Source organism: Dipteris shenzhenensis, chromosome 26 (genome assembly GCF_047967505.1).
Source record: "Dipteris shenzhenensis isolate YYH24624 ecotype China chromosome 26, Dip_SZ_1.0, whole genome shotgun sequence".
Lineage (NCBI taxonomy): Eukaryota > Viridiplantae > Streptophyta > Polypodiopsida > Gleicheniales > Dipteridaceae > Dipteris > Dipteris shenzhenensis.
In genome coordinates, this window is record NC_141621.1 from 32618336 (window position 1) to 32645896 (window position 27561).

Below are 27561 nucleotides of genomic sequence, written 5' to 3' on the forward strand. Positions count from 1 at the left end.
CATTGCACCTTTGTACGAGCTCTTTTTTTATATGTATTTGAAGTACCATCTCTTATTTATGCTCCAGGTAATTGTGGCTCACTACCCTTTTTATTTTTATGATATCGCGTGTCTTTTTGTTCTCTTTTCTTGCCTTTTATCCCTTTCCTAATTTACTCTAATTCCTTGTTTGTGCAAGGAGTCTCCACTACAACATCTTCATCTGACTCATCTGAAGGAATCATACTTGCATGCATCGATTGTTTTTTCTCTAACAATAGAGCACTCAAACCATGTCCCCCTGTTGCACTTAATCCATGAGTGCTTGAAAAAGAAGGGGCTCTCAATCCATGTGAACCAGAAGAAACAAGAGTTATTAATCCATGACTACTACTACCTCTTTTTATCAACTTCATGTATAAAAGGTCCTTTTTCCTTTGACTTGGAAGAGCCCATGCCTTTTATTGGAGATGTTACAGTATCTTACTCATAATCCTCCTCCACATGGTCCTTTGAAGAACTCCTTGAAGTAGATATCTCCATCTCTTCAATTGTCTTCTCCACCACAATTTGATTAGTTAAGTGGTGAATAAAATTCTGAACACACAAAGAATGAAAATGACTAATTGTGCTTCAAGAAACCTACATAAAGAGAATAAATATAAAATTATGTTTGGATAATAGATAACATTTCTTTTATCCTTGACTATTTTTAAATTGTTCTGCTATAGTATGAGGAGTCACCGCTTTGTAAGAAAACTTGTCCTCCAAGATGACACAAACAAGAGGTATCTTATTAATGTCAATCTCCGCTGTATACCTCCAATCTATGGAGGTATACAGCGGAGATTGGAGGTGGAGAGAGTGATGCTGAGGAGGAGCCTCTTATCTATGTGTATTCGTGAAGGACAGGGAGAGGTTTAGACCATAAGCGAGAAAGAGAGATTGAGAGCATGAGGTTATGACAGTGATAGAGGCAAGTCGACTAACCAAACTGTAACTTGCATGGGAGAAATGTATTTAAAGTTTTGTGGGATATAAAAAGCTAACCTTGTAAAAAGGATATGCTTTAAGTTTTAAATTTTATATAATTTTCAAAAAACATAATGCTTTGTAAATGTTTTTACTATTTAGTATATGTAGGTAACCCTTATTGATTATTACAATGTTTTCTCAAGAAAGCAAACACACTTGATTGGAAACCATATTAAAATCATCTTGGAACATGCCATAAACTCCAATTTCTCTATTGAATTGGAAATACAAAACAATGAACCATAAGAAATTGCTACATACCAGGTGACTTCTCAAACTCTTTAGCGCGTTCCGTAAAGAATGAAAATACAGTGTGGGGGCCTCATATTTATAGGAAAAATTTTACTATTTTAGGAAAATTTTCTTTGGTTGAAACCTAATCACACCCTAACTTTTGTGGCATCGCATATAAGGGTCATTGTTCACTTGGGTGTAGCCATTTTGGTGAGGTTCAGGGACTTTTATGTATATAGGTATCTTGCATGACCCATAACTTATGCATTGCTCAACGTAATTTGGAAAAAAATTTCTTCAAGTTGTACACCTTCCAAACTTGAACATGAGAGAAAAAAAATTATGGAATAAGGATTTGCCGTTAAAGCATTACAAGTGCTATGTTGCATGTGAACCTCATGCGAAGCATGCATCCTAAAGATTATAGGATATAGCAATTTATTCAAAAACATCAAAATTGTATTCCATGCATACATGCAACCAAGTAATCATTCAAAAGTACACTACATGAGCTTCTCCTCAACCCAAGGACACACCTAAATGAGAACATTAGGCATGGGTTAACGAGCCTCCAATGTTGTGCTAAAGTGATGCATACCCATTTGAGGGCACGCTCCATAACCTTGTTTTGATTTGTTGAAAATCAAAATGGATTGAAAATTTGGAATCCAAACTAGTGGGACTACTGCATTGTGGTCTTAAAACATTGATGGTTGTTGGTATTGGTATCTAGATTCACCCTAAAATGGAAGAAGTTGAAAAAGTGCAATTTGTGCATGTGCAAAGATCTTTTAATAAATCCAACACTATTTACAATTTTGAATTGTTTCTTTTTCCATGCACTTGCTTGCTATATGGCTCATAAGCATGCCAAAGGTCATTGCATTTCATAATACACAGCATCAAACTCGATAGCGTACCCTCTAGCTTATTTGTGTTTTGAAGCATTTTAGGCCATATTACACTTCTTTGGGATATTTTGGGGCTAGATTTCATAATGGGCTCTTAGTTATGTCTACACTACACTTAAATAGGGAGAACCTTTTTCATTCTTCAGTCTCATGTTAGTTATCTAATCGAAATCTTTCGTCTCGCATTGGTTGACTAATCGAAATCTTTCATATCTCATTAGTTGACTAATCAAAATCTTTCAGTCTCACAATAGTTGTCTAATCAAAACCTTTCGTCTCACATTAGTTGTCAAATCAAAACCTTTTGTCTCACATTATGGACCTTACCGTGTCAAAGGACACTATCTAGTCATATAGTTGAGAAAGCATTGCCCAAGTAAACTCTGGAGAAGATTAACAATTCAATAGATTACACACAGATTACATAGATTACATCTCAAAGACTCCTTTCCTTCATATTGCATCTCAAGGACTCCTTTCCTTCAGGGGGCTGGTTCCACATTGCTTTGAGCAGGGTGCCCTTTTGAGCTCCCTGATTGCAGGCTTGGCCTTTTCTTGCTCCTTTCCAGAATGGGGCTAGTTCCTTCCTTCATGAGCCAAGCCCCTCCCTTCATACTGCTTCCTCTTTCCTTGATTTGAGCTTCCTGGTTATAGGCTCAGCCCTTCTTGCACCTTTCCTGAAGGGGGCTGGTTTCTCCCTTAAAGCCCCTTTTCCTCGCAATCCGGCTCGGTCTTGGCTTTCTTCAATTTAAGTTCCTTGTCTTTTGCATCTTTTGCCCAAATGGCAAATTGAGCTGCAGCATCTACTTTCTCATCGTAGATAGCTGTGGCAGGCAAGCACATTTGATCTGTTCATGACTTGGGAAATGGCAAATGGCATTCTCTACATGGTAATTTTGCATGCGCAAACAACCCAAAGCAAAAAACATGTATAGGGTGGTAGCACGCAGGCCATCATATTATGTAGTCATATATGATGGTAGTATGGCACACCATGCATTTCATACCCTGCTGCATAGTAGGATAGGCATCCGATTTAGCTATTACGACTGTTAATACCACAGTCTTGCTCTGTACATGATGAAGTTTCTTCTTTCAGCTTCCTTCCTCTCTCATCCTAAGCTTACCGATGTTCTCTTTCATCTCCTCCACTCTTTGCTCACTCTGTGCAACAGCTTCATCTGAATCCCTCAACATCTGTTGAAGCTGCTTAAATTATTCAAAAACATCAAGATGGGTCGTTTCCAAGACTTCCACTCTACTTTGGAAATCCCTCAAGACAGCAGACTGCTTTTCATAACTATTGAAAGCCACGGCAAGCTCGTGCACAGCCCTATCATAATCTTGTTGCAAGGTCTTGTAGCTTACTCTTTGGACAACCAACAATGTTTCGAAAAAACAACCCTCACCATGGCTGCTGCAACTTACTCCACCATGGCTGCTCTCTGCATCCTTCCTGGCCTGGAGAGCTGCCTTATTGCCACTTCTCCACCTTGACTACTCTCTGCCCCATCCTTCACGGCCTTGAAGCTCTCTCGCAGTTCCTACATCACCTTTCTGGTTTCTGCATTCTCCCTTTTCAGCTCCTCCATCATATCTGGTCTTTTTCAATGTTCAATGTGTTCTGCATGTTGCAAAGTTGTTTATAAAGACCCTCCTTTTTTTCTCTCTGATCTTCAAGCTCCTTTCGCATCATTGCTAGCTCCTTGTTCGTGATGTCCCATCACTTCTCACTTCTTCAAGCCTATCTCGGAGCTCCTTCATGCGCTTCTTTGCTTCTTCTCTTCTATGCCTTTCCATGTCGACTTTTTTTGCAGCGGCCCCAATTTGCTCTTGTGCCTCCTCTACCTTGGCTTCTACACCTTCCTTGAGAATTTTCTCAAGTTGCACTGCCTTTGCTGCATCGGTGGCTTTCTCTTGTAGAAAATTCACCTTTCTAGACATCTGCTTATTGTATTGCTAAAAAATCCCTTTAAGGATATATGCCATCAGGTGCATTTTGCAACTACAGCGGACTGAGATGACAATTGGGATTTGCCATCCACGCAATTCTTAAGGTTGGTTAACATGCTCTTGGAGATCGCCCTTGAGAAAGATACGTCACTTCATTTCAGTTGCTCTACTGCTGCTTGAACCTGCCAGAACTTCACTCGCATCAGGAAAGAAATGAATGGTCTTCTTCAGCACATCTTGGAGGTCTGTTGGCAAGCTAGAAAGCTTGACTCCACCATCTTTACTAATCTGAGCATTGGGGTATACATTTAAAATATCCTCTCTTCCACTACTTCTCAAAGAAGTGTGCTTGCAAACTGCCTCTAGAAATTCCTCGGGGGGTTCACCCAATAAAATTTTAGTGTAGCACATGCATTCAAAAGGAGGGGTATTTTTGTTCCACTTTTAGAAAAAATTTAACAGGATTACAATTACAGGAGGGTTTTTTTAATTCAATTTTCGAAAAGAATCCATTAGTTCATAAGTAAAAAGGGGTGGTTTTATTGAGGAAGAAATTTTAGCTGAGGGGTTTTTTTAATACCCCTTGAACGCACATGATACCTAGGGTTTTTCAATAGTACACACCCTGAGAGAAATTCCTAGAGCATTTTCAATCACACTTTCAGTGATGATAATCTTCTGACTTTGATAGACTAGTTGCCCCTCCTTCATGTTCACCTCCTGTACCAGCCTGATGAAGTTTTGAGAGCATCCAAATTGGGCTTTTGAAGAGCGAGAGAGGAGCTCCCATATGTCACAATTTCAATATCAGGGGAGGAGAGGCTCTCGCACTGTGCTACAAAGGGGAGGCTCTCACACTGTGCTACAAAGGGGGAGGAAATATTGTGTGAGGATCTTTAGGGATATGTAGGGTCCATTACGAGAGGGGATAGAAGTTGCAGAAAGAGTGCAAGGGAGATAGAAATGGTCGAGAGGGATAGAAGATGAAACAGTGAAGGAAATGGAATAGTGGAGGCTTGAGTTTGCAGTCTGAGTGCAAGGGAGAAAGAAACGGTGGAGAGGGATACAAGACGAAATAGTTAATGGAATGGAATAGCAAACGCTTAAGTTTGTAGCCCAACTACACTGTCAAGGTGAGAACCATGGTCGTTGGCCCGAATTTTGTTTAATTCAAGAAGGAAATACTACCTTGCATGGTAATGAGTGATTAGAGGTGGTGGCATCTAAGATTCCCAACCATGTCTGTGGTGGCACGGCTAAGACCCACCAGGCTGGCAGTTAATTACCAGCCACTGCAGTGGACCACAATTACTCAGCTTCTAGTTACCATGACCGGCCTTGCATGCATAATTACTATGAGTGCAACAAATTACCATCAGGCTTGCATGCTCAGGAGAGTAGTAGACTGCATGGTAATGAGTGATTAGAGGTGATTAGGCTTCATGATTTACTTTTGTGGGAATTATTGCTCGGTGGTGGTGGCTCGCATGATCACTATGTACGAGTGCAGTAAAAATTACCAGTCACTGGGCTCGCATACTCAGTAGAGTACTAGAGTGTATGATAATGAGTGATTAGAGGTGATTAGGCTTCATGATTTACTTTTGTGGGAATTACTACCCGGTGGTGGTGGCTCTCATCAGCCACATCTGTCATGGCTACGATTCCACCAAGCTGGTAGTTAAAATTACCAGCCACCGCTCACCCACCACTAGGCTTAAGCATGCATGATCACTACAAGTGCAGTAAAAATTACCAGTCACCGGCTCGCATGCTCAGTAGAGTACTAGAGTGCATGGTAAGGAGTGATTAGAGGTGATTAGGCTTCATGATTTACTTTTATGGGAATCACCACCATCGTGGCTCTCATCAGCCACGTCTGTCGTGGTTACGATTCCACCAAGCTAGCACTTAAAATTACCAGCCACCGTAGTGGCTTGCTCACCCACCACCGGGCTTAAGTCATCGGGCTCGCAGGCTTAGTAGAGTACTAGAGTGCATGGTAATGAGTGATTAAAACTTCTCAATTTACCTTTGTGGGAATTACTGCTTGGTGGTGTTGGCTCTCATCAGCTACGTCTATCGTGGCTAAGATTCCACTAGGCTGGCAGTTAATTACCAGCCACCGGAGTGGCCTACTCATTTGCTTCATGATTACCAACCCGTTTGGGGTGGCGCCTAAGATGCTTGCAATTAATATGGATGGAACCCTAGGCCCCAGCCTCCACGGTGGCAATATATAAGATCCGTGGCATTTGACATTTTACTACGTTGCTCTCATCCACCCCTGCTATGCTACTTTTCTCCACACGCTCTGCTACTTCGCTCCACACCCCTCCTCCAGTTCTTTTCCGCCCCTGCTCTACTTTGCTCCGTGCTCCCTCCTCCAACTCTCATCACTCATATGCTCCCCTGCTCATCTGCTGCTCACCCACTCATCTTCATCATGACTACTACCACCCCCCCCTCGATGCTCTGTGATCCCAATGTTATCTGCCTTCTCATATAAGGTGATAGCGGATGATGGCACTAGTGGAGACCATTCATTCCCACACTCGATTCCCCCCATATCTGCATGTCACCACCTTAGATGACATGTTCACAGAGGGCCTCTTTATGGATGTGCTGTATGGGTTTTCCCTAGACGTCGACGAAGGCCTCAGTATTTTCAGAGAAGAGTACTCTCGACTTGTTGGGGGGGCTGTAATCTGAGTCCTGGCAATGTTCATGGTCTTTGGCCTCTCCATCATCTCCTCCTTTGGCTCCCTAAAAAACTTTAATGCAACAAGCTAGACTGGAGGAAATACTGAGTTGTACAAATTCCCTCTTGCTAAGACGGGGTTCATAACCACTCAGCAATGGCTAGATGTAATCTTTTGGCCTCTAAGGCTCTCAACGATCTTTTGGCTCACTGGATGTAATGTTTTGGTCTCGAAGGCTCTCAGCAATTGATGAGTTTTTATTACATTTATGTAATCTCTTTTTGTTCAATTTAAGGCTCTCAGTATGCACTGTTGTTAACTTTTATATTTGAATGGTTATGGTCGCTAGCTGTAATCTTTTGGCCTTGAAGACTCTCAACAATTGCCGAGTTTTTATAAATGTAAGATCCTCTGTTCAATTTTTGCTCGGTATAAGTTGTTATACAAATATATAACTCCAAGAACCATTGCAGTGACTGTCATAGATCTCCTTCTGTTTGCCAGCGCGGTGGTCTCTCCAAGACAACCTTGAATTTTGGGTGATGACAGGTCATCAGGCCAGAGACTTTGCGCTGAGGCGATGCTCAGAATGATAGAATTCGTCTCATTATTACTCTAAAACCAGCGCGGTGGTCACTCCAAGCCAACCTATGATTTGCATGGACAAAGCTGCAGCAAAAGGTTGCACGATGACAGGTGGTCAGGCCAGAGACTGTGCTTCGACGGTGTTCAAAATGATAGATTGCGTCTCATTATTACGCCAAGAACCAGCACAGTGGTCTCTCCAAGCCAACCTTCAATTTTAATGATCTACATGGGTGCGGTGCCCAGTGACAGGTGGCAAATCTACGGCAAAAGGTTGCATGATGATAAGTGGTCAGGTGGCTCAGGCCAAAGACTGCGCTACGCGAAGCAGTGCAGAGATGCACGATTAGTGTAGAGATGTCGTGTGTTGAGCTATGCGGTGTTCAAAATAAATAGATTGCGTCTCATTATTACGCTAGTGTGCCATCATGACGTCGGATGCGTCTCCCACTCCTTCACCTCAGAATGATGATAATGCACATACAAGCCCAAAAACTCCTGTCCATGCCTCAGACATTCCCATTGAAGAGAATGAAATAATGAATGTCATTACTTCAATCACCACCTCGGCATGCACGAGAGGTCAACAAGTGATGTCAGGTATGTGGTCCCTATATAATTATATTTAATGATTCTCTTTATATTTAATGATTTTCAAAGCTAGCATTATTTCCGACAATGGACATCTATCCAACCCAAAGGGTTCACGACTGTTTCGGTTATAATAATATGGAAAGCGGAATTCAATCTCGTCTATTGAGACCAATGAATGTGGACCTCCAAAAGTCTAGTTACGCAAGAGGGAGAGCTTGTACATTGTTGGACACTAAACATCTTAAAGAGACCTTCAATACTCTTTGTTATACCAGAATGTGCAATACTATGTACAACTGCAATAGAAGTACAAAGGTTGAGCCAAAAAGTACAAGGTGATACTATATACAATTGGAATCAGATTACCAAGGTTGAGCCAAAAAGTACAAGGTAATACTATGTACAATTTGAATCATAGTAGAAAGGTTGAGCCACAAAGAACTCTCTAAACATTTGAGGTACTTTCCATGGCCATTGTATTTCAATGTAGTACTAATAAAGTACTCTCCATGGGGGTGTTGAGTGGTACTGATTGACAATTAACAGAGCCAAAAAAGAGGACGCTCCTTAGGAAGAAAAAAGCTAGTGCCATCCGATCATGCTCATGATTCATTTGGCAAGGAAGGAAGCTGGACCCATGAACGACCCCTTAACGTAGCCACAATTTGACATCATGCGTTTTGTATTTCAAATTTTGTATGTCATGCCAACCTGTAAGAACTGTGAATGTGCAACGTTTAAAAAGGCCATGCCAGATCTGCAATTATTCGCCAGGAATCGATAAACATAATCTATCACCACTCGTTGGAACCAGCCAGTGTTTTCACCCGTCCTTAAGCCCGTCTTGCCCAGAACAAATACTGCACCTTTCCTCTTGGCAGCCTCCAATTCCCTCACCTCAATATCTGTCTCCTCATTTACTATCTGAAAGCCGTCAATTTGCATGTCTAGTGAATCTCGTGAATGTATAGAAATCGAGACCTTCTCCTCGTCTTCAGTCGGCGCAAAGTCTCCTATAATGTGCAATTTGAGGCTACGAATTACTTGCTCCAGGACGTCATCATTGTTAAAATTCATTAGATCCATGTATCCATACCTGGCAATACACCTGTACACTCCTTTGAACGGCAATCTGTCGACAAGGAAGCGCTCTTCTGGTAGAACATTTCTCACAGGAATGTGTCTAATGGTGACAAACACCAAGACTTGATGCAAGGAGCCAACACTCTTGACATAATGGCTTATGATAGGAGGCAATCCATGTACAAGATCACTGTAAAACAAGCAAACTCCTGGCACCCGTGCAATCCCATAGTCTGAAAGCAAGTGCCCAAGCTGGTTGGAAGAAATTTTGTTGCTCATTTCATACTCATACTTCTTTTGTCTGCCATAATTCCAAGACAGCATGATGACCAAAAACACGGCAGAGAGAGCAAATGGGACCCAACCACCTTGAGGAACCTTATTTAGGACTGATGTCAAATATACACATTCAATGAGGCCGAAAACACAAAAGAAAGCTAGCACCAAGGGCAATGGCCAATTCCAGACAATGAGCATGACCAATGTCACTAAGAACGTGGTGATGAGCATGACCCAAATCACAGCAACACCTGCATCCACAAACACATGAATATGATAAGAGTTCCATTACACAATCCCTTCTTGTTTCGAGCATCTGCGTCACAGTTCCTTGTTAGACCTCACCACTGATGACAAATTGCAAGAATTTCTCACCGAAGGCATTGCCGATTTGTGTTCCAGTTTGAAAACCCACAACCACTGCAACGCAAAGGATCATGAGGCAATAGTTCACTTCAGGTGAGTATATCTGACCTTCCTGGTCCTTGGAAGTGTGAATAATGTTTACCCGAGGAAAGCAACCAAGTGCCATCGACTGCTTGATAATGGAGAAAGTGGCAGATATAAGAGCCTGGCTGGCGACTATAGCTGCCAGAGTTGCTACTACGAACATCGGCCAATATACAACACGTGGTATGGATTTGAAGAAAGCATCGCTAAGATCATTAGGATGCTTGATCAAATAAGCTGCTTCCCCTGCGTAAGTGAGAATGAGGGAAGGGTATACTACAAAGGTGAAGGCAATCTGAGGGGGAACAAAACCAGAAAAAAGTTAGGCCTTTGCAATGCATCGTAAATGTAAGTCCAACATTCAAAGAGAAAATGAGCTTGTTCTGAAAATCAAAGTTCCAAGTCATGCCAAACGAACATGAAAGGTTCCTATTTCAGCGCATAAATGTGTTGCCAAAATATAAGTGTTTTGTTCTGTGGAGATTAAACACCTGGATTGAGCGCTTGTTGAAATGGCCTAGATCAGCAAACATAGCCTCCGCCCCTGGAAAACCCACATAAACGTGAGAATCCATTAAAATCGACAACACTCTTTCGAATTCGATCAACTGACCCACATAATATCAAAGCTCACAGCTCAAGAACAGAAGTCACTTATAAAGTACTTGGCGTTTAAGGTACAATCGAAGAAAACCTGTTATGCAAAGAACCACGGCTCCGAGCATAACCCATCCTCGCTCCTTATGGTGAGCAAAGAACGCAGGTATATAATGAGGAGATAATGCTTTGAAGACACCTGGATAATGAGCTACGATATTGTAAATCCCGATAAGAGCGGTGGATACAAACCACGTCACCACCATAATGGGAGAGAAGAGAAAGCTAACGCGGCTTGTGCCAAACCGCTGAAGCAAGAAAAGGAAAAATAGTATGACGACAGATACAGCAACGACCGCATCTGCAGGATTCCGAAGATCTCCTCAGTCACAAAAACTTGAGTGATTCAAAGAGAGTTAAATATGACACAACAGGTCTCACGTCTTACGTTGACTCATTTGGGGATTCTCAGACTTGATGCCCACAATGGCGGAAAGAACTGCAACAAGTCAAGGTGTGAAGCTGTCAAGCTGTCAAGGCCTCGTGCATCGTATAATAACAAGCTTAATACAGCTATACATGAAGGTGAATTAAGATGAACTAGCTGCAAATTTTGTAAAGCCACAAAGATGGACTGACAAATTAAAGACAACCAAAAGGAGGATCTCATTGATTTGCATGAAAAGAAGCAAGGAGGAATGAATCTCAGCGACATCCTTGTGCAATTAGAGAGCGATACAGTAGCGATGATTACCGGAAATAGCTGGAGTCAACACCCCGTCTCCTATCACCATGCACGTACCGACCATAACCAAGATCATCAACATTTTCTGGGCAAACTTGCTTCTCTCAAGGATTTCCAGAGTCTTCGAGTCAAAAATCCTTTGCTTTTTGGCGCCATAAAAATGCAGCTTCATGTCCGATGGCACCTGAGCAAACGGTTTGCCAGTGTTTTTGTTGATATTAGCATGGCGACTGAGCAACGAATAAACAGCAAACGTGCCACCTGAGACAAGATCGACAGAAATCAAATTAGTTACAAATTCTTAAAACGGAGATCAACAGTTGAAAAGATTGAGCGAAAACGAACGTGCAAGGCTAGGAACACTACCTTCGCCGTGATCATCTGCTTTGAGAACGATGAACACATACTTGATGAGAGCCACTAATGTGAGAGTCCAAAAGATGAGGCTTAAGACCCCCAGAAAGTCGTCAGCAGTCGTCAATGGATCCTGAATCGAGGAGAAAACATAGAGTGGAGATGTACCGAGATCGCCATAAACGACACCCAAAGTTTGATAAGCTAAAAGCAGATTTTCCCATGATCCATATGCCTGTACAATTACATCAATGAGTAGAAGATCAGCCTTCTGTCGCATGAAATCTTTGAAATCGGTATCTAACAAAGTTCTACCCACTTTTGCTTTTGGATGAGCAACCGTGTTATATGCCAGGGAAAGAGAGCGGCACGCTGGTCTTCGACCATTCGGTTCTGCTGCCTGTTCTACCTCTACGTCCATATATGTCGGTCCATTTATAGCTTCATGTTTCAGCCCTTCCTCAGCAGCTCCGTCTCCTTCCAACTCATGGCTTCCATATTGCTCCGTTAGATTCATCTTTCCTGAATCCACATTTGTACCAGCACTTATCAGAATTGGTAAGGAAAACTCGTTTGAGAAACAAACCTGCTTGAATCTAGAGTTTGTAGCTAGTAGTCAAAATTCTATGAAAAACTCGCTTGCGGTGTGATATCAATTCCGTGTCCCAGACTCGTATATGCAGGAAAGTACTAGAACATGCGGGGGGAAGTGTACATGTCGAGAATTCTTGCAATTGCAGGTAGACAGCTTGCTTCTAGAAGGGCCAGTCTGGCGGTCGATTTTTCGAGTGCAAGGAGCAAGGAAGCTACAGACAAATATGCTGGCGGACGGATTTCTGATGCGAAGGAGGAAGAGAAAGAGATGTGTTATTCAAGAGAGTGGATGAGACGAGTGAAAAGCAAGAGCGTACCCGGGAAGGCAGCTTGAGGAAGCGGATAGTCGAATGGCGGCCACCAAAAGAGCTTCGAAGGACGGAAGTGCGGAGTACAAGGAAACTGAAGGCAAACAAGAGAAGGCAAAGGTGAGGGTTGGCAAAAGCGAGGAGGGTGGAAAAGCATGGGAAGAAGAAGAAGGTCCGTGAATCAGTTCTTTTAGGTCAACCCTACTAATAAGTAGCACTGTACCACTGTCGCTCTCACGCACGTGGCACTTCGATTTTCAAACTCCTTTTTTGACTCACCTGCTGATGTGTCCTCCTCTCACCCCCCTCCCTTGCCCTTTTCATTGTTCTCTCTCCCTCCACGTCATCGTCTCCACGTCGCCCGCCTTTACCTGCATATTTAATTAATTAGCCCCCCCCCCCCCCCCCCGCCCCCCAAGACCCTTTTTTTTTTGGCAAGTTTTTTCACTAGATTATACTAACTTCGCCTGCATTACATTTTTAACCCACGTTTTATGTGAGCATTACTCGAGGGAAAATTTGGCAAAAAGAAGATTCGGAATCTTCCAATCTACTAGAGTACATTTTCATAGCTCATTCTTGTTTTCTGCAACAACCATTGACTTAATTATCCATGGCAACAATCTATGGGTTCAAGGTTACATTTACAAACCACCCTTGTGTAAATTATATGAAAACCAAGGCTATGGAGGAGGATTAGGGGGCATGGAAAAAGATTAGGGGGTATTGGGAAGGATAACAGAGTGAATCCCAAGGCTATGGAGGAGGATTAAGGGGCATGGAGAAAGATTAGGGGGTATTGGCAATGAGTCCCGACTCCTGTGGCTTTATAGAATATACACTCTTGCACTTATTGCACTTAGATTCTTTCCCTTCTAAATGCTTGCAATTATTGCTCCTTGGATTCTGTCGCATGAGCCTTGACATTACATAACTTGCAAGATTTACGTACTATTGGAATATAATACAATGATCACTTGTTATAATCTTTTCAGAGCTTCGAGTGCCATGTTCTTGGGGTATTTTTATCTACACTCACACAACTCTCCTATTTCCCCATATTCCATGTTATTCCATATATTCTAAATTTTAAACTTCTAAAATCCATAGAGTACCTAATATTATAGACCTACCACCATCCAGAGAAAACCAGTTGTTAGAACAACAAAGTTCTAAAAGGGTAGATAGGTAATGCCTGCACACCCTGGCTTGTTATCATTTTACCTAGGAGAAAGAGACCTATCAAGATTCATGGCTGGATATTAAATAGTAAAAAGGCAATGGGGGCATCATGAAATGTTTAAGGTAGAAGTACTAGCCTTCCATATAAGAGGCGTTAGTAGGGATAATAATTTAAAAAATCAATTGCCTAGCATTCCATGTAGGAGGCACATAATATCGTTAGAAAGGACAATTTATGAAAAGAGGCAAAAAAGAGGTTATCTTTCCATGCAAAAAGTAAGAGATCCGTCCATACCTACAACTACTTAATCATGTCATAGCCTAATACACATTTTTGGCGGAGGATGTGCTCGCCTTTTATGTGGGAGGAATTAGTAAGGATGATTTGTTGAAAAAACAATATTTAGCCTACCATAGAGGAGGCGTGAAACTAAATTACTTAAAACTTTGCAATTAGGATGTACTAGAAGGGACAATTGTTTTGAAGTAAAACTAGCCATCCATAGAGGAAGCATGAAAAAGTAACATTATTGGGGACATTTAGACTAGTGGAATCTCAGTTTAACATCTTCTTGGTTTTCCGAGGAAGATAGGGTCATGTTCTAGCATTTGTGTAAGCATGATGTAGTATAAATCCATCTTTTCTGGCTTCCTTCATTTTTTCATTGACGAAAGCAATAAAGGCAAGATCCATAGTAACGGACATCCGGGCTGTCTTGCAAGGGGCACAAGTATTAGATTTGTCCTAAAAAGAAGATATACACTTGTTAGTATGTAGGGTAAGTAAGCATTAGAGAATTCTCCATTATCTACAAGGTGCCATCTATACTACTTTAACAAATTTATAACTTGCCAAAACATGCACCTTTATCTATATAGGGACAACTAGCCGATGTAGTAGTGTTAATGAAAAAAAGAAAAAGTGTGTGAAAAAATTAAAGTAATTAATCAAGAGAATAAGTTTGTAAACATAACTGTAGACCTATGAGTCCTATACACGTCTATCTTTAAAAGTTGTATCTAAAAATGTAACCATAGACATCTTCAAACACAAGGAAGTCTTTACATATAAAATACATAACTTATGGGTTAAGACAACACATTAGATTTATTTGCAAACAATGGTATATTAATTGCAAGAATTATTGGGGGGACATACGCAATTAATGACCCTAAGCCAATGTTATTGCATAACCATGTGGGTTAGCAATAGTGACCTAGAGGGGTGTGCGAGGGTAGGTTAGCCGCAAGGGTGGTTCGGATCTCCAAGCGGTTGGGGTCTTCAACGGCCACTTCTCTAAGCGTCAGACGGTTCTGTACGCATGCTATTACTAGCATTCCGAGGTCATTTTGTTTCGGATCTCCAAGCGGTTGGGGTCTTCAACGGCCACTTCTCTAAGCGTCAGACGGTTTTGTACGCATGCTATTACTAGCATTCCGAGGTCATTTTGTACACAGATTTAGTCCAATCTATTGCTCCGGAATACAGTATCTTCAGTGTTCTGTCATTCTCTTGCATATCTATATCCGTTCTCGTGGATGTTATGTGTATCGTTGTCTATTGTTTACCATAGCATCTGTGCACATTTATGATGCTACACATTAGCGATCACGATGCGCATTCTTACCATCATGCAAGGAATTCGTGATCGGGCAATTGAGCCCTCATGTCATCCGCTCCTTGCCGTCATTAAGAAGGCACTTCACATGGAGGTTTGCACGCAGTTGTACTCACTCCGGAGGAGATTCGGGAGAAGATTGATGCGGTGAGGAGGCACATCCGTGGATTTCAAGATGAACTCGATCGGATGCAATTCGACCCCCAGCACCCTGCTTACGATCGAGCAAGTGCAGAAATTCCAGTGAAGAACCTCATCCGGTAGTCGTGGCAACAACGAATTCTACGGTTGTTATCTTCCCAATAGGCATGCATGCGCACACGCTCGAAAGGACCTCCTGATCCCTTGACACCGAGATGACGCGGCTGCAATGGCACAACAGTGATCCTGAGCATGGAGACGGCAGTCCGCAAAAGGCTTTGGAAGGGGTCGATTGGCATCAGAGTCCACCTGCTCAGTCAATTTCACCGCTAAGGCTACGAGTATAGGTCACACGCCAGGTGCTGAGTGCATCTTCATCTCCAACTGTGGTTTCGGCGGCTTCTCGCAATCTCTTCAGTCAAGGAAGGCCATCTAGAGGGGCACCAAACATTGGAGGCGCTATGATGGTTGCGGCAGCTCCTACGCTTGCAGTGGGTAACATCAAGTATGCCAAGTTTTCGAGAAAAAAGTTGGACGACCTCGATGCGCATGTCCAAATGTTTGAAAAGGTGTATGGGATCAACAATCCGGGAGCTGTGGTACCACTCCAACAAAAGGCGGTTTTTGAGTCAACTTTATCCAGTAAGGCAGCGCATTGGTTGGCAGAGTACACAGTGAACCATTTCGTCACATATGATGCAGCCCACGACGCATTCTTGAGGCGGTTTCATCAAGAAAAAATGATTCCACAAACTCTAGAGAGATTGCGTAGCTTGGAGCAAGGCGATCAAGATGTGGAAGGTTATTCATCCAAATTCAATTTACTCTTGCAACGTGTGCATGCGGCTCAAAGCCCTGCTCTGGAGGTACTTAATAACTACTTCATTTCAGGGTTGTCATGGGATCTACGGACGGTGTTGGCCACAGTGGATCGGACACAGACAACGCTCGTGGTAATCATGGCACAAGCAGTGCAAGCGGGGGAATCGCTGCACGAGAGAACATCCAATAACCACAAATCCACCAAGAGCAGAACCAAGAAGAAAATGTCAAAATCAAAGAAGTTGGATGACAGTGGGGAAGATTTGGATGTGACCAGTTTGGAAAGAAGGTCTGAAGGTACCAGTTCGGAGGATCCCAACTCGAAAGCAGAGATGAAGACCCAGAGAGCCTCTAAAGAGGGTAATGGCTTCTGGAGAAGCATCCGTACTTAAAGGCTTGAAGGGTATATGGTGCACTCACTATCGCAACCCTAGTCACACTCCGCAGTCAAGTCTGCTCTTAACGTGAATTGGTGTCCGATTTGCTTGACTAATACACACGACATGGTGGGATGCCACTACAATGGGCACGGCCAGAGGGCGGTTGGTCAGCAGCAAGATGTGATATCCAGAAAGAGGACAATGCAGTAATGTGCCTCATTTCAATGTGCATGCACCTATGCAACAATAATCCTTGGAAGCTTCCTTCAAAGTACAACACATCAAGAAGGCAGAACAAGATGTGTTTGAAGCTATCTATCACACAGGCTATTCGTTGAGCATGGTTGAAAGCCCACATTGGAAAAAATACATGGCCTCTGTGGTGGATAAAGCTGGCACAGGTTTTACAATGTCTAGTTATGATGACGTCCATATAACATCATGCTAGATGCCTACTACAATAGTATGAAAGAGGAGATTGAGCATGTTGTTTATGAATGGCATTGAGAAACTGGCTTGTACCATTGTCACTGATGGATGGAATAACGTTGGCAAGAAGCCCTTGATCATTATCTTGGTTGTGACATTCAAGGAGAGGCCTTCCGTTAATTGATTATACGAGCAATGAAGCTAAGGTTAGAGAATTTATTTTTGAGCATCTAAAAATATGTATTAAATGTTATATATCAATGCTCCACTCTCGTGTAACTACGCAGGAACCAGCTAACTCTACTTGCATCTTTTGTGCAAGAAGAGCTGCAGCAACAAGCATTCCAATCCCAGCAATAGACATTCCAACGAGGCGGAGGCGGTGGTGGTCGCAAACGTGGACATGGAGGCGGGGCTCGTGGTCAAAATCGATCGAAAACCTGTTTGTTTTGCTTCGGCGAAGGCCATTGGCAGAACGAATGCCTAGAGGCTCAGGAATGGGATCAGCAATGCGTGGAGCGGCAAAAGATGTCCAGGAAAATGCCCAGCACTTTGATGGTACACATTGTTGATGATGATCTGCTGGTGTGCCTGAAGATTAGCATAATCACCCATGCTGGTACCAAGCAACTCCCAAGAATGGTGATAAGCTGCTAGATTGGTCAGCTCAGGAACACGTTCGACGCCAAGTCTGCGAGTTGGTGACGAAGGAGCCACCATTGATGTCTCTGCCAGAGTCCACAACGATGCCCAATGAGGCACGTAAGGTGCAGTTTGCAGAACCAATTGTTCAATCAGAGGTGGAGACTCAAGCCAAGTTCAAGTTACACTTACCAAGAAATGGTCCGAAGGCAGTCGAAGCAACTCCATTGTTGGTCACTAACATGGTTGACATGTATGATCACGTTCGATGCGTGCCATTCGATATTAGTGCGGTATTAAACGAACTAAAAAATCTTAGGTGTATGTCCGATGGTACGTTCAATACAAAAAAAAAAGAGGGATATTTTAGAGTTTTAGAGTAAGTTGAAACACAAACATGTCCATGACTTGATTCTTGAAAGTTGAAACACAAACATTCTAGAATCTACACGTTGCATAGGTGCAATTTGCAAAACTTAAAAGGACCGAAGATATATCATGATTCGTGACATAAAGTAGTGAGTACAGAAAGGGGGACCAAGGTCTAATATAGATGGAAAAAGTTTTACAAAAAGCTTTACTACTACAGGCAAGAGCCTAGGGCCTAGGTCCTAGGTCCTAGCCTCTAGGTACTCCCATCACTGTCAAATCCAAGACTATGATCTTTCTGACTAGAGGTTGATGAGGATCCATGAGACCCCTCACCATAGTCACGCTCACTAAGAACATTGCCCTCCTCATCATACTCCGGCTCTCTAGCCATAGGGGTATCCTCGGCAATGGATGTGGTTGATATGCTCTTAGAGCTGCGCCTCACATAGGTTCGGGGAGTCGATGGCATGGATGTCCTGATATGGGCTGTGGATGCTCTGCTACCACGAGTGCGACCAACTAGAGTGGTGACCCTTCTCCCAATGCGAGTGCATGACACTCGTCGATCTATCTCCTCTAACTCCAAGTAGAGGTCCCTAAAAATCTGGTCCTGCTCTGGATCGCGCTCTCTGGTAACACTTTTAAGCTTATCTACCGATAGCTTGCACTCATCCACATTTACCTGAAAATTTGATGTGTGGACTGTAGTTAGAACTTCCTAGTATGGAAAGCAAATATGAGTTTACAATATAGGAAGTTGAAAGTACTTTTGACAACAATCTTGAAAAATGTCATTGGGAATCCCCGTGCATGGTCCGCATTGCCCACCCAACTTACACAAATGGATAAGAAGGTAGGTCACACTACTAGTTTGGGCCTTGGGGCAATACTTGGCAACTCCACTTGCAAACATTGGACTTCTCTTTCACTCTCTCAAAGTAAGCACAATGTAAGGAAAAGGCCTCATGAATAGTTGGTGGCATTGCGGGTAGTGGGAGAGAGAGAGAGAGAGAGAGAGAGAGAGAGAGAGAGAGAGAGAGAGAGAGAGTACAAAAGAGAAAATGCACCCACCATAAATAAGAGAGTACCATTACACATTGGGAAGGCTTAGTGAGTTTGCTTGTTGTAATTAAAGTGGATCAAATTAGATGAGGATTGCATATGTGTGTAAAAGGGCAAGTCCAAAAAAGCGAGAATTAGGACTTACTTTAGGGGTTAAAAACCACTTGAATGAGAGTTCTTAGACTAAGAGCAATGCTTTGACTTTCTCCAAGTTAAAAGCTGGCACAAACTGTGCTGAGAAAAGCACAAGCATGATGCATTGCAAAGGAGGGTCCCTAAGGAAGTTTAGACTCTTGGCACTTGTGCCAGCATAATTTGTGCGAGCTTTTGAGTGTAGGCTTCCTTTTTTTGTGCCCTTGGTACCCAGTCCCCTTTGTATATGCATGCTAATGTGTGATGATAAGTAACAAGTTTATATGACATCCAAATTTCAAAACGCCAAAGTACAAGGAAGTTTTTTTTAAAAAAACCGACCCACCTACTCACCCACCCTTTTTGGTCCTATCGAGGGACAACCTGCCCTGGCCTACATTGCAAGTAGTAGGTTTCAAACGTGGGTCGTACTCCTGGTAGGCAGGCCCCGTACTGAGAAGGATGTTTGATAAAAGGACTCTCTCTTTTTTGGATCTATCGAGGGGTGACTTGCCTTGGGCCTACGAAAAGCAGCACGTTTCGAATGCGAGCCGTCGCTCGGGTAGGCGTACCAGGGGCAGAGGGGAATCCCCTAATAAAGAAGGAAGTTTATACAAAGGGCATATTCTCCTAGGTAAGGCCGACATTCCCCCCCACGTTACTCTTATGTGAGCCCGACTACATCCTTGCAAGGCTTAATTTTCCAAATTGCCGGGTGCCTATATTTCTGTTACAAATTCTTCACATCTTAAAGCTTGATTCCCCCATCTTAAAGCTCAATTGCCCATCTCAGGAAATTGGGTGCATAGATTTCTGTTACAGATTCTTCACATTTTATCTTCGACATTGGACAGAACTCGCAGACCTTTAGCAAGATGAACGCCTTCAGACTTGCTGGGGACATGATGCATTTGCTCAGTGTGGTAGTTTTGCTTTTGAAAATCCACACCATCAAGTCTTGTGCTGGTATGCTTCTTACTTTGCAGTGCCATTCTGCTGTATTTTTTTTAGTGCCCGGCTCAAATCAAATCGTTTGTGTGAACTACAGTTCCTTACGGCCACTTCATTTTAGTTTTTGCATTTCCCGTGATGTGAATGATGTACGCCGAAGTACGACCGAGTTTATAAAGGTCGGCAAGACAGCTTTCTTATAACGAATCCCGAATCTTGTGAAACGATCCTGAGTTTTGAACTTGAAATTGTAAAATTGTACGACTTGGCTCGGAGATCAGTTACTCATGCTGCTGTAGTATATTACGGACCTTGGGATCGTTTTCTTTTTTTAGAAAAGGCTACGATTCGAGAAAAGTAATGTATCACAAAAACCAACGTCGGGGTAGAGAACTTCGGCTTTTGGTATGGTTAAAATCATCAAACCCATAATTCAGAAACAAGCTGAGGAGCTTCAAATGTCATTATTAAAGAGGGCATGTACTGGTTCATCGTCAGTCTTATCCTTATGTCTCTCCTGGGCCCTCTTGTGTTTTTTTCTTGTAATATAATGTTTTTGCATGTCTTTTTGAAAGTCGCCATGCCTTCCCTCTCTTCCTTTTTCTCCACCCTTTTCTCTTTATTCTGTCCTTGATTTGTAAATTGGATGAATGCTCATGACGTATGTCGAAAATGCATTGCAGTTAACTTCAAATGCAGTTTCGGTTTTTGTATTTTCGTTTGAGTTTACATCCTTTGTATCCAAGATGTTCTCCTGTTATGACGTATAACAAAAGCTCCATGCATTATTGGATGACGTGTTAACTTTAGAGTTCATCGTTATGGTCTGAACAGCACAAAATGAATGGACCACGTACAAGACAGAGAATAACCTGTCTTTTAACGTATTCTCAAATGTTTTTGATTTCTATTTTTAATGTGGCAGGCATTTCCCTCAAGACGCAGGAGCTTTATGCTCTTGTTTTTGCATGCCGATATCTTGATATCTTTACCAATTATCTCTCTCTTTACAACACAATTATGAAGATCGTCTTTCTTGCAAGCGCCGTTGCCATTGTGTGGTATATGAGGGCTCACAAAGTTGTCCGGCAAACATATGACAAGGATCAAGACACATTTCGGCATCATCTTTTAGCCTTGGGTTGCCTCGTGCTGGCAATTCTTGTGCATAACAAATTTACACTTCAAGAGGTAGTGAAAAGCATTAATGCGCAGTCATATTTTTCCTTCACAGTACGGTTCGCTGATGGTGGTGTGCTTTTATGCTAAGTCGTAAATAGTACGTTATTTTTATTTGAAATGAGATTTTCTAAACCGCAGTTTACTCACATCTATTTGTGTACCAATGGAAGGATCCTTATATGCATCGCCTCTTTCCTAGTGGTTGAACCCTATGTTATTTTTTGTTTAATAGGCAAGGCATAAAATATTGCCTTTGATCAAACTAGAAGAGAGGTGAAGTGGGTGTGGAAGGATACGGAATCATCCTAACTGAATTGTCTTAGCTTGAAATAGTATTTCTTACATGTCTTGCATGCCATCATCAATTATCTTCTTTGACATTTTAAGGCTGACAATGGGTGTTGTGCCAAGCTTATATTAGGTGCTTGCAAGACACTTACAAATATATGCTATTTTGGTGATTATATCCACCACATCCTAGATAGCACTGTGACTAGTACCTGAAATTCCTTTATATGCTTTTCATTTTCCTTAGGGAATTTCAAATGGAAGAGAACGGTCTATAAGGTGTTCCACCTTATTAAGCTGGCATTGTTGACTCTTATAAAAAACCCTTCTAAGAAGAATTTTATTTTCTGTCAATAATATGTGCCATTTGAGGGAATCGAGAATTAGATGCATGCTTGGATGTATTGCACTGGGGTGTCACTTCAGTCTACTAAAGCAGCATTGAGTGTCATTTGCTTTGGCACACAAGTATGCCATTTCTAAGCAAAAGTCTATTCCTTATGGCATATTGATGCACTATCTGCTTTTAGCTGCACTTATTAGGGTTTTCAGCTGTAATGAAGGTGGGAAAAAGAAGGATTTTAAGGGGGAAATAGATGGGAGAATAGTATGGAACTGTGGGGGACTATATAAGTCAACCCAAAAGGATTGTAAGGGACTTTTTGATGTGACATCTAATCCTATCTACTCTCCCTCCTGCTACCTGCTGCCTACGCTCACACTCTCTCTCTCTCCCTCTCTCTATTCCCTCAGCCTTCTCTCTCTTCCTTTCTCCTTCCCCTTCTCCTCTCTTCTCCTCCCTTTCTTTTGCTATTCTTTCCCCATCTCCAAATCTGCCCCTTCCCCCTTCTCTACATTGGTATCAGAGCCCAAGCTCTTGGCACCTGACCCTCGTTGAGTCTTGCTATCAATCATGGTTTGCCAGCGCTTCAGGCTGAGGAGAACTACTAGCACGTCGTCGGCCAAGCTACGTCAAGGAAATCGTCAAGGAAACAAGCGTGGGCTGCCAGCAAACAAACAGCACGGATGTGCGCCATCAACGAATCCTTGTGCGCCATCAACGAATCCTTGTGCGCCATCAATGACATGCCTGATTACGATGCTGCCCAGCAGCCTGCGTTGCAAGTTTGAGCCTCAACAGTCTGTGTAGTATTCCAGCTCCCCGTCGTCGCTACTCCAGCTCCCCCGTCGTCGCCCCGCCGTTTTTCCTTCCCTTAGCCAGCCACGCCATGCCCGCCACACCCCGCCCCGCCCCGTCGCTGTCACCGTCACCATTTACCCTACCAAAAAAAAACCTTATCCTTTCTTCTTTCCTAAGGTTCAGTAGTCAAGGTTAGTTGGGTCAGGCTAGTTCTAGCTACTTGGGTTTGGTTGGTTAGGTTAGTTTAGGTCTGGTTAGGTCTAGTTAGGTTAGTGATTGGATAAGGTTGGGTTTAGTCAGTTTGGTTTAGTTGAGACTACCCTAGGTGTCTTAGTTGTCCTAAGCTCCACAAAAAAAAAAAAAAAAAAAAAGAGAGCCCCCTTTTAGGGTACTCCTACAGCCCTATTCTTGGCCTTTCTAAGCCACCTTCGTGGCTCATTTTGAGCCCCGTTTCCAGCCTCTTCACCGAGCTTTCTTCGAACCTCTTCAACGACTGCATTTGAGCCTCTTTACTGACACCTCTCGAGCCTCTACATCGAGCCTTCGACACTTGGCACATTTTCCTCGTGTCACTCATGGCACCCAAACGTGCACCCCGGTCGGATGAGTCATCTCAGCACGGTGACGATGTTGCTCAGCAGGAGTAGATGCCGGTCCCAGAGGGTGCATCTCCTTCACAGCCAGTTTCTGCTATGCCTACTGACACACAGTTTCTAGATGCATTGGCCTCGATGCTTCAGGGGGCTTTTCAGCAAATGGGTCAGCAGTTGGGGCAGCAGCTCACCACTGCCATGGCTATGCACGATACAGCTATCACCCAGATGGGTAAGAACCTTGGGCAACAGATCACTACCGCCATCAGTATGCACGATAAGGGTAAGCAGCCCGCACCCCAGCACGGGGATCAGTCGGACAGCCAGGGTGATTTTCCTGGCCCACACAGGGGATTTATGGTTGATGGCCGTCGCACTTATGATGTTGGTTCTATGCATGCACCCCAGCATGGGGATTATGTTGATTTTGGTGATGCCTTGCCTGTGCCGCCGAGCACTTCTCTTATTGATTCCAGGCCTCCATTTGGCTCGCATATTTCATTGGCTGAGCTGTCCATTTTGGGCCGGCCCATTGGCACATTTTTGCCAATGGCGAGCATGCCTGGATTGGGTGTTGGGTTTCAGGGCAGTTGGGAGAGGGGCCAGTCCTCTTCTCAACCTTTTTCTATGCCACCCACCCACCGAGATGTTTATGGCAGGCAGACTCAGCAGGGATTGCATGCTTCGATGACACCTCCTGTTAATACATTCAGTCAGACTCAGCCTGCGTATCAGGGAGGTAATGCTTTCAGTCAGACGCACTTTATGCATCAGGGGAGTGGTTCTCCTAACCAGCATGATGCTGGAAGTGGGCAGCATGCAAACATGGATGATATGCTTTCAGATGCCTTACGTTCATATAGGGCTTTGCCTGAGGATGTTCGTAATGAGATGCCCTTTTCACAGTATGTGAGCTTCAAGCATGAGTATGCTGGTAGTCACTATAGGAATAACGCAGCCAAAGATGTGAAAGATAAAATCTCTGTGCATAAGTTTAAGGGTGACACTCGCACTCCCAATGAGTTGGAGGAGTGGCTCATGAAGCTTGAAGATTATTTCTGCTTCTACCCTAAGAATGATGAGGAGAGGATCATTTTTGCTGGCATGCATTTACAGGATTATGCACATACATGGTGGCGTTACATGCGAGAGTCACCTCAGAAGCCTACCACTTGGAAACAGTTCAAGGAGCTTATGGTCACGACCTTCGTCTTGGCCCTGATCCTTGAACAGTACCTTGCTGAATTCTATGCACTGTCACAAACAGGTACGGTCCAGGAGTACTTGCAGCGTTTTTGGAGACTTTCTTTGTTTGTACAGGATATTTTTGAGAAAGGGAAGTTGCTGCGTTTTATACAAGGCTTAGATCCCTCTCTAGCTGCTGATGTGAGAGCTCACAATCCTCTAACCATTGAGCGAGCAGCCCAGCTTGCTGAGGTGTTTGAGCCAAAATATGCTGGCAAGTACAAGCATGTGTCACATAGCTTCTATGGTACTGCTTATGATGTTGACAGGAAGACAAATTCTGCTGATTGGATTGATAAGAAACCAGCAGCTGCTTCCTTCCCACGATATCCAACGGTTTCTGGAAGTAAGATGCCATATGCAAAGCCATACAGGCCCATGGATGCAAAGACAGGTGTCAAACCCAGCGCTGGTTTTGGCAAATCAGAAGTTAAACAACATTCCAGAGCCATAATGGACAGTAGAAAGAAGGCAAATTTATGCTTTAGGTGTGGAGAGAAATGGACACCTGAGCACCGAGATGTGTGCAAAATGAAGAATGTCAGCTCAGCCAAACTCAGCATGATAATTGAATTATCTGATGATGATGAAGTGGCTGATGTAGCAGACCCCCATGATGTCTCTCATGAGGAATTGACAGGAGTTCATGATGTAGATGAGTCTCCTGACACAGATGCCACAAAGGGGACTGTTTTTCCTTTTGATCCGGGTGGGGCTATTGAGCAAACCACTCATGTGATGCATGAGATTGATATTCAGCCTACATGTAGCAGGAAAGGCCGTAAGCCAACACTCTCTGTGTTGGAGCATCAACCTACAATGCCTTTTCCTGTCAGAGGTGATGCTAATGGTAATGTTCCTGTGGATGATGAACAGATTTATTGGGATGCCCAGTCTACACTGTATACCATCTCACTACATGCCTTGATGGGTGCCAAAAGTGCTGACACAATCAGGTTGAAGGGAATGATTAATGGCAGATCTGTCCATGTATTGGTAGACAGTGGTAGCACTCACAGTTTCATTAATTGTAGAACATTGCAAAGATTGGGATTAGTTGCTACAGAGATAGACCATGGTCTGAAAGTGGAGATCGCGAATGGACAGCACATGATCAGCAGACATTGTTGCCAGGATGCCAGGATCAAGTTTTCTGATCATTATGAGTTTGTAGGTGATCTTTTGGCATTGGATATGGGACCCATAGATGTTGTCCTGGGTTGTGATTGGCTGAAATCCCTGGGGAAAATCAGTATAGATTTGACTGCTTTATCTCTTGAGTTTTGCCACAAAGGTAGAACTGTTACATTGCAGGGCATTGTGAATCAGAAATTGCAGGTCATTTCAGCAAGGCAGCTAGCTAGGGAGCTCAAGAACGAAAGTGCCATTTATGCATTGAATGTCTCTGTACCTTAGGAGGGTGGTATTCCCCATGTGGATAATTGTGAAATGCAGAAATTGCTCTTAGAATTTGGGGATGTGTTTGCTGATATGCCATCTCAGTTGCCCCCAAAAAGAGATGTTGATCATGCCATAGTCCTGGAACATGGTAGTAAACCAATAAACAAGGCCCCGTACCGACTCTCTAAGGTTGAACGGGAAGAAGTGGCAACACAGGTGCGAGATTTGCTTGAGAAAAACTTCATTGCTCATAGCACCTCGCCATTTGCATCTCCAGTACTCCTGGTGAAAAAGAAGGATGGCTCTTTTTGTATGTGAATTGATTACAGAGAATTGAATAAGACCACCATTAAGAACAGGTTTCCTATTCCCAGGATTGATGACCTGTTGGATGAACTCAAGGGTGCTCAGTATTTCACGAAGATTGATTTGAGGTCAGGTTATCATCAGATCAGGATGAAAGAGGGTGATGAGCATAAGACTGCCTTTCGTACAGAAAGAGGATTATATGAGTTCAAGGTGATGCCTTTTGGTTTGACTAATGCACCAGCCACCTTCCAGGCACTCATGAACAAGATCTTACACCACCTTCTTTTTAAATGTGTGATGGTATTTTTCGATGACATTCTCATTTATAGTAAGGATGCACAGGAACACATTGACCATGTCCGACAAGTGCTAGAAATCTTGAGAATGCATCAGCTTTATGCCAAGGCCAGCAAGTGCACATTTATGACAGAGGAGGTTGAATATCTTGGTCATGTTGTAAGCAGGCACGGAATCAGGGTAGACCGAGCTAAGGTGAAATGCATTAAGGAGTGGCCGTAGCCACAAAATACCACGCAGCTCAGAGGTTTCTTGGGTCTTGCTTCTTTTTACAGGAGATTCATTAGGCACTTCGCCAAAAGGGCTGCCCCTCTCACTGATTTGCTGAAAAAGGATGCCTTCCAATGGTCAGAAGCAGCACAACTCAGCTTTGATAACCTCAAGGATGCCCTTAGCAATGCACCTATATTGGTGTGCCCTGATTTCTCACGGTCTTTCATTATTGAGACGGATGCCAGTGGCAAAGGTTTAGGGGCTGTCCTAAAACAAGAGCATGGTGTGATTGCTTTTGAGAGCAGGAAGTTTAATGCCAGAGAAATGAATTATCATGTTTATGATCAAGAGATGCTGGCAATATTGCATGCTTTTGCAAAATGGCACCACTACCTGTACGGTAGCAAGATTAAGGTCAAAACGGATCACAGGACACTCAAGTACTTCTTAACGCAGCCTAATTTATCCATGAAGTAGAAGAGATGGCTGGCTGCAGTTCAGTCCTATGATTTTGACATTGAATATAGAAAGGGGAAAGAGAATGTGGTTGCTGATGCCTTGTCCAGGATGTGGTCATGCAAACTGTCTGCCATTTCCACGCTTCATCAGGAGTGGATACTTGGGATTCAGGAGGAATACATGCAAAATTCTGATGCAGCTCCTATTTTTGTGGAGTTACAGAGTCCGTCCAGCCAAGGACATGTTCGATTTCAGCTCCGCAACGGACTGTTATGGTGCAGGGACAGAATTTATCTTG

At 43.2% G+C, this 27561-nt stretch overlaps 2 protein-coding genes across 2 annotated transcripts in view; one reads left to right on the forward strand and one right to left on the reverse strand.

The window, feature by feature from the left end:
- Positions 1–8364: 8364 nt before the first annotated feature.
- Positions 8365–12453, reverse strand: LOC147884975 (potassium transporter 26-like). Its single transcript, XM_087397645.1, has 9 exons — positions 12413–12453; positions 11821–12023; positions 11514–11736; positions 11157–11408; positions 10851–10901; positions 10500–10763; positions 10297–10349; positions 9731–10100; positions 8365–9606 (listed from the first exon to the last, which is right to left on the reverse strand). Exons 2-9 carry the CDS (start codon positions 12016–12018, stop codon positions 8681–8683), a joined length of 2337 nt encoding a protein of 778 aa, XP_087253771.1. The 5' UTR covers positions 12019–12023; positions 12413–12453; the 3' UTR covers positions 8365–8680.
- Positions 12454–19828: 7375 nt separating this feature from the next.
- Positions 19829–27561, forward strand: part of LOC147884976 (ER lumen protein-retaining receptor-like) — a 36309-nt gene continuing 28576 nt past the window's right edge. Inside the window, exons 1-2 of the mRNA XM_087397392.1 lie at positions 19829–20150; positions 21061–21326. Of these exons, the coding sequence (XP_087253518.1) occupies positions 20060–20150; positions 21061–21326 (357 nt within the window). The 5' untranslated portion in view covers positions 19829–20059. The remainder of the gene's footprint in view (positions 20151–21060; positions 21327–27561) is intronic.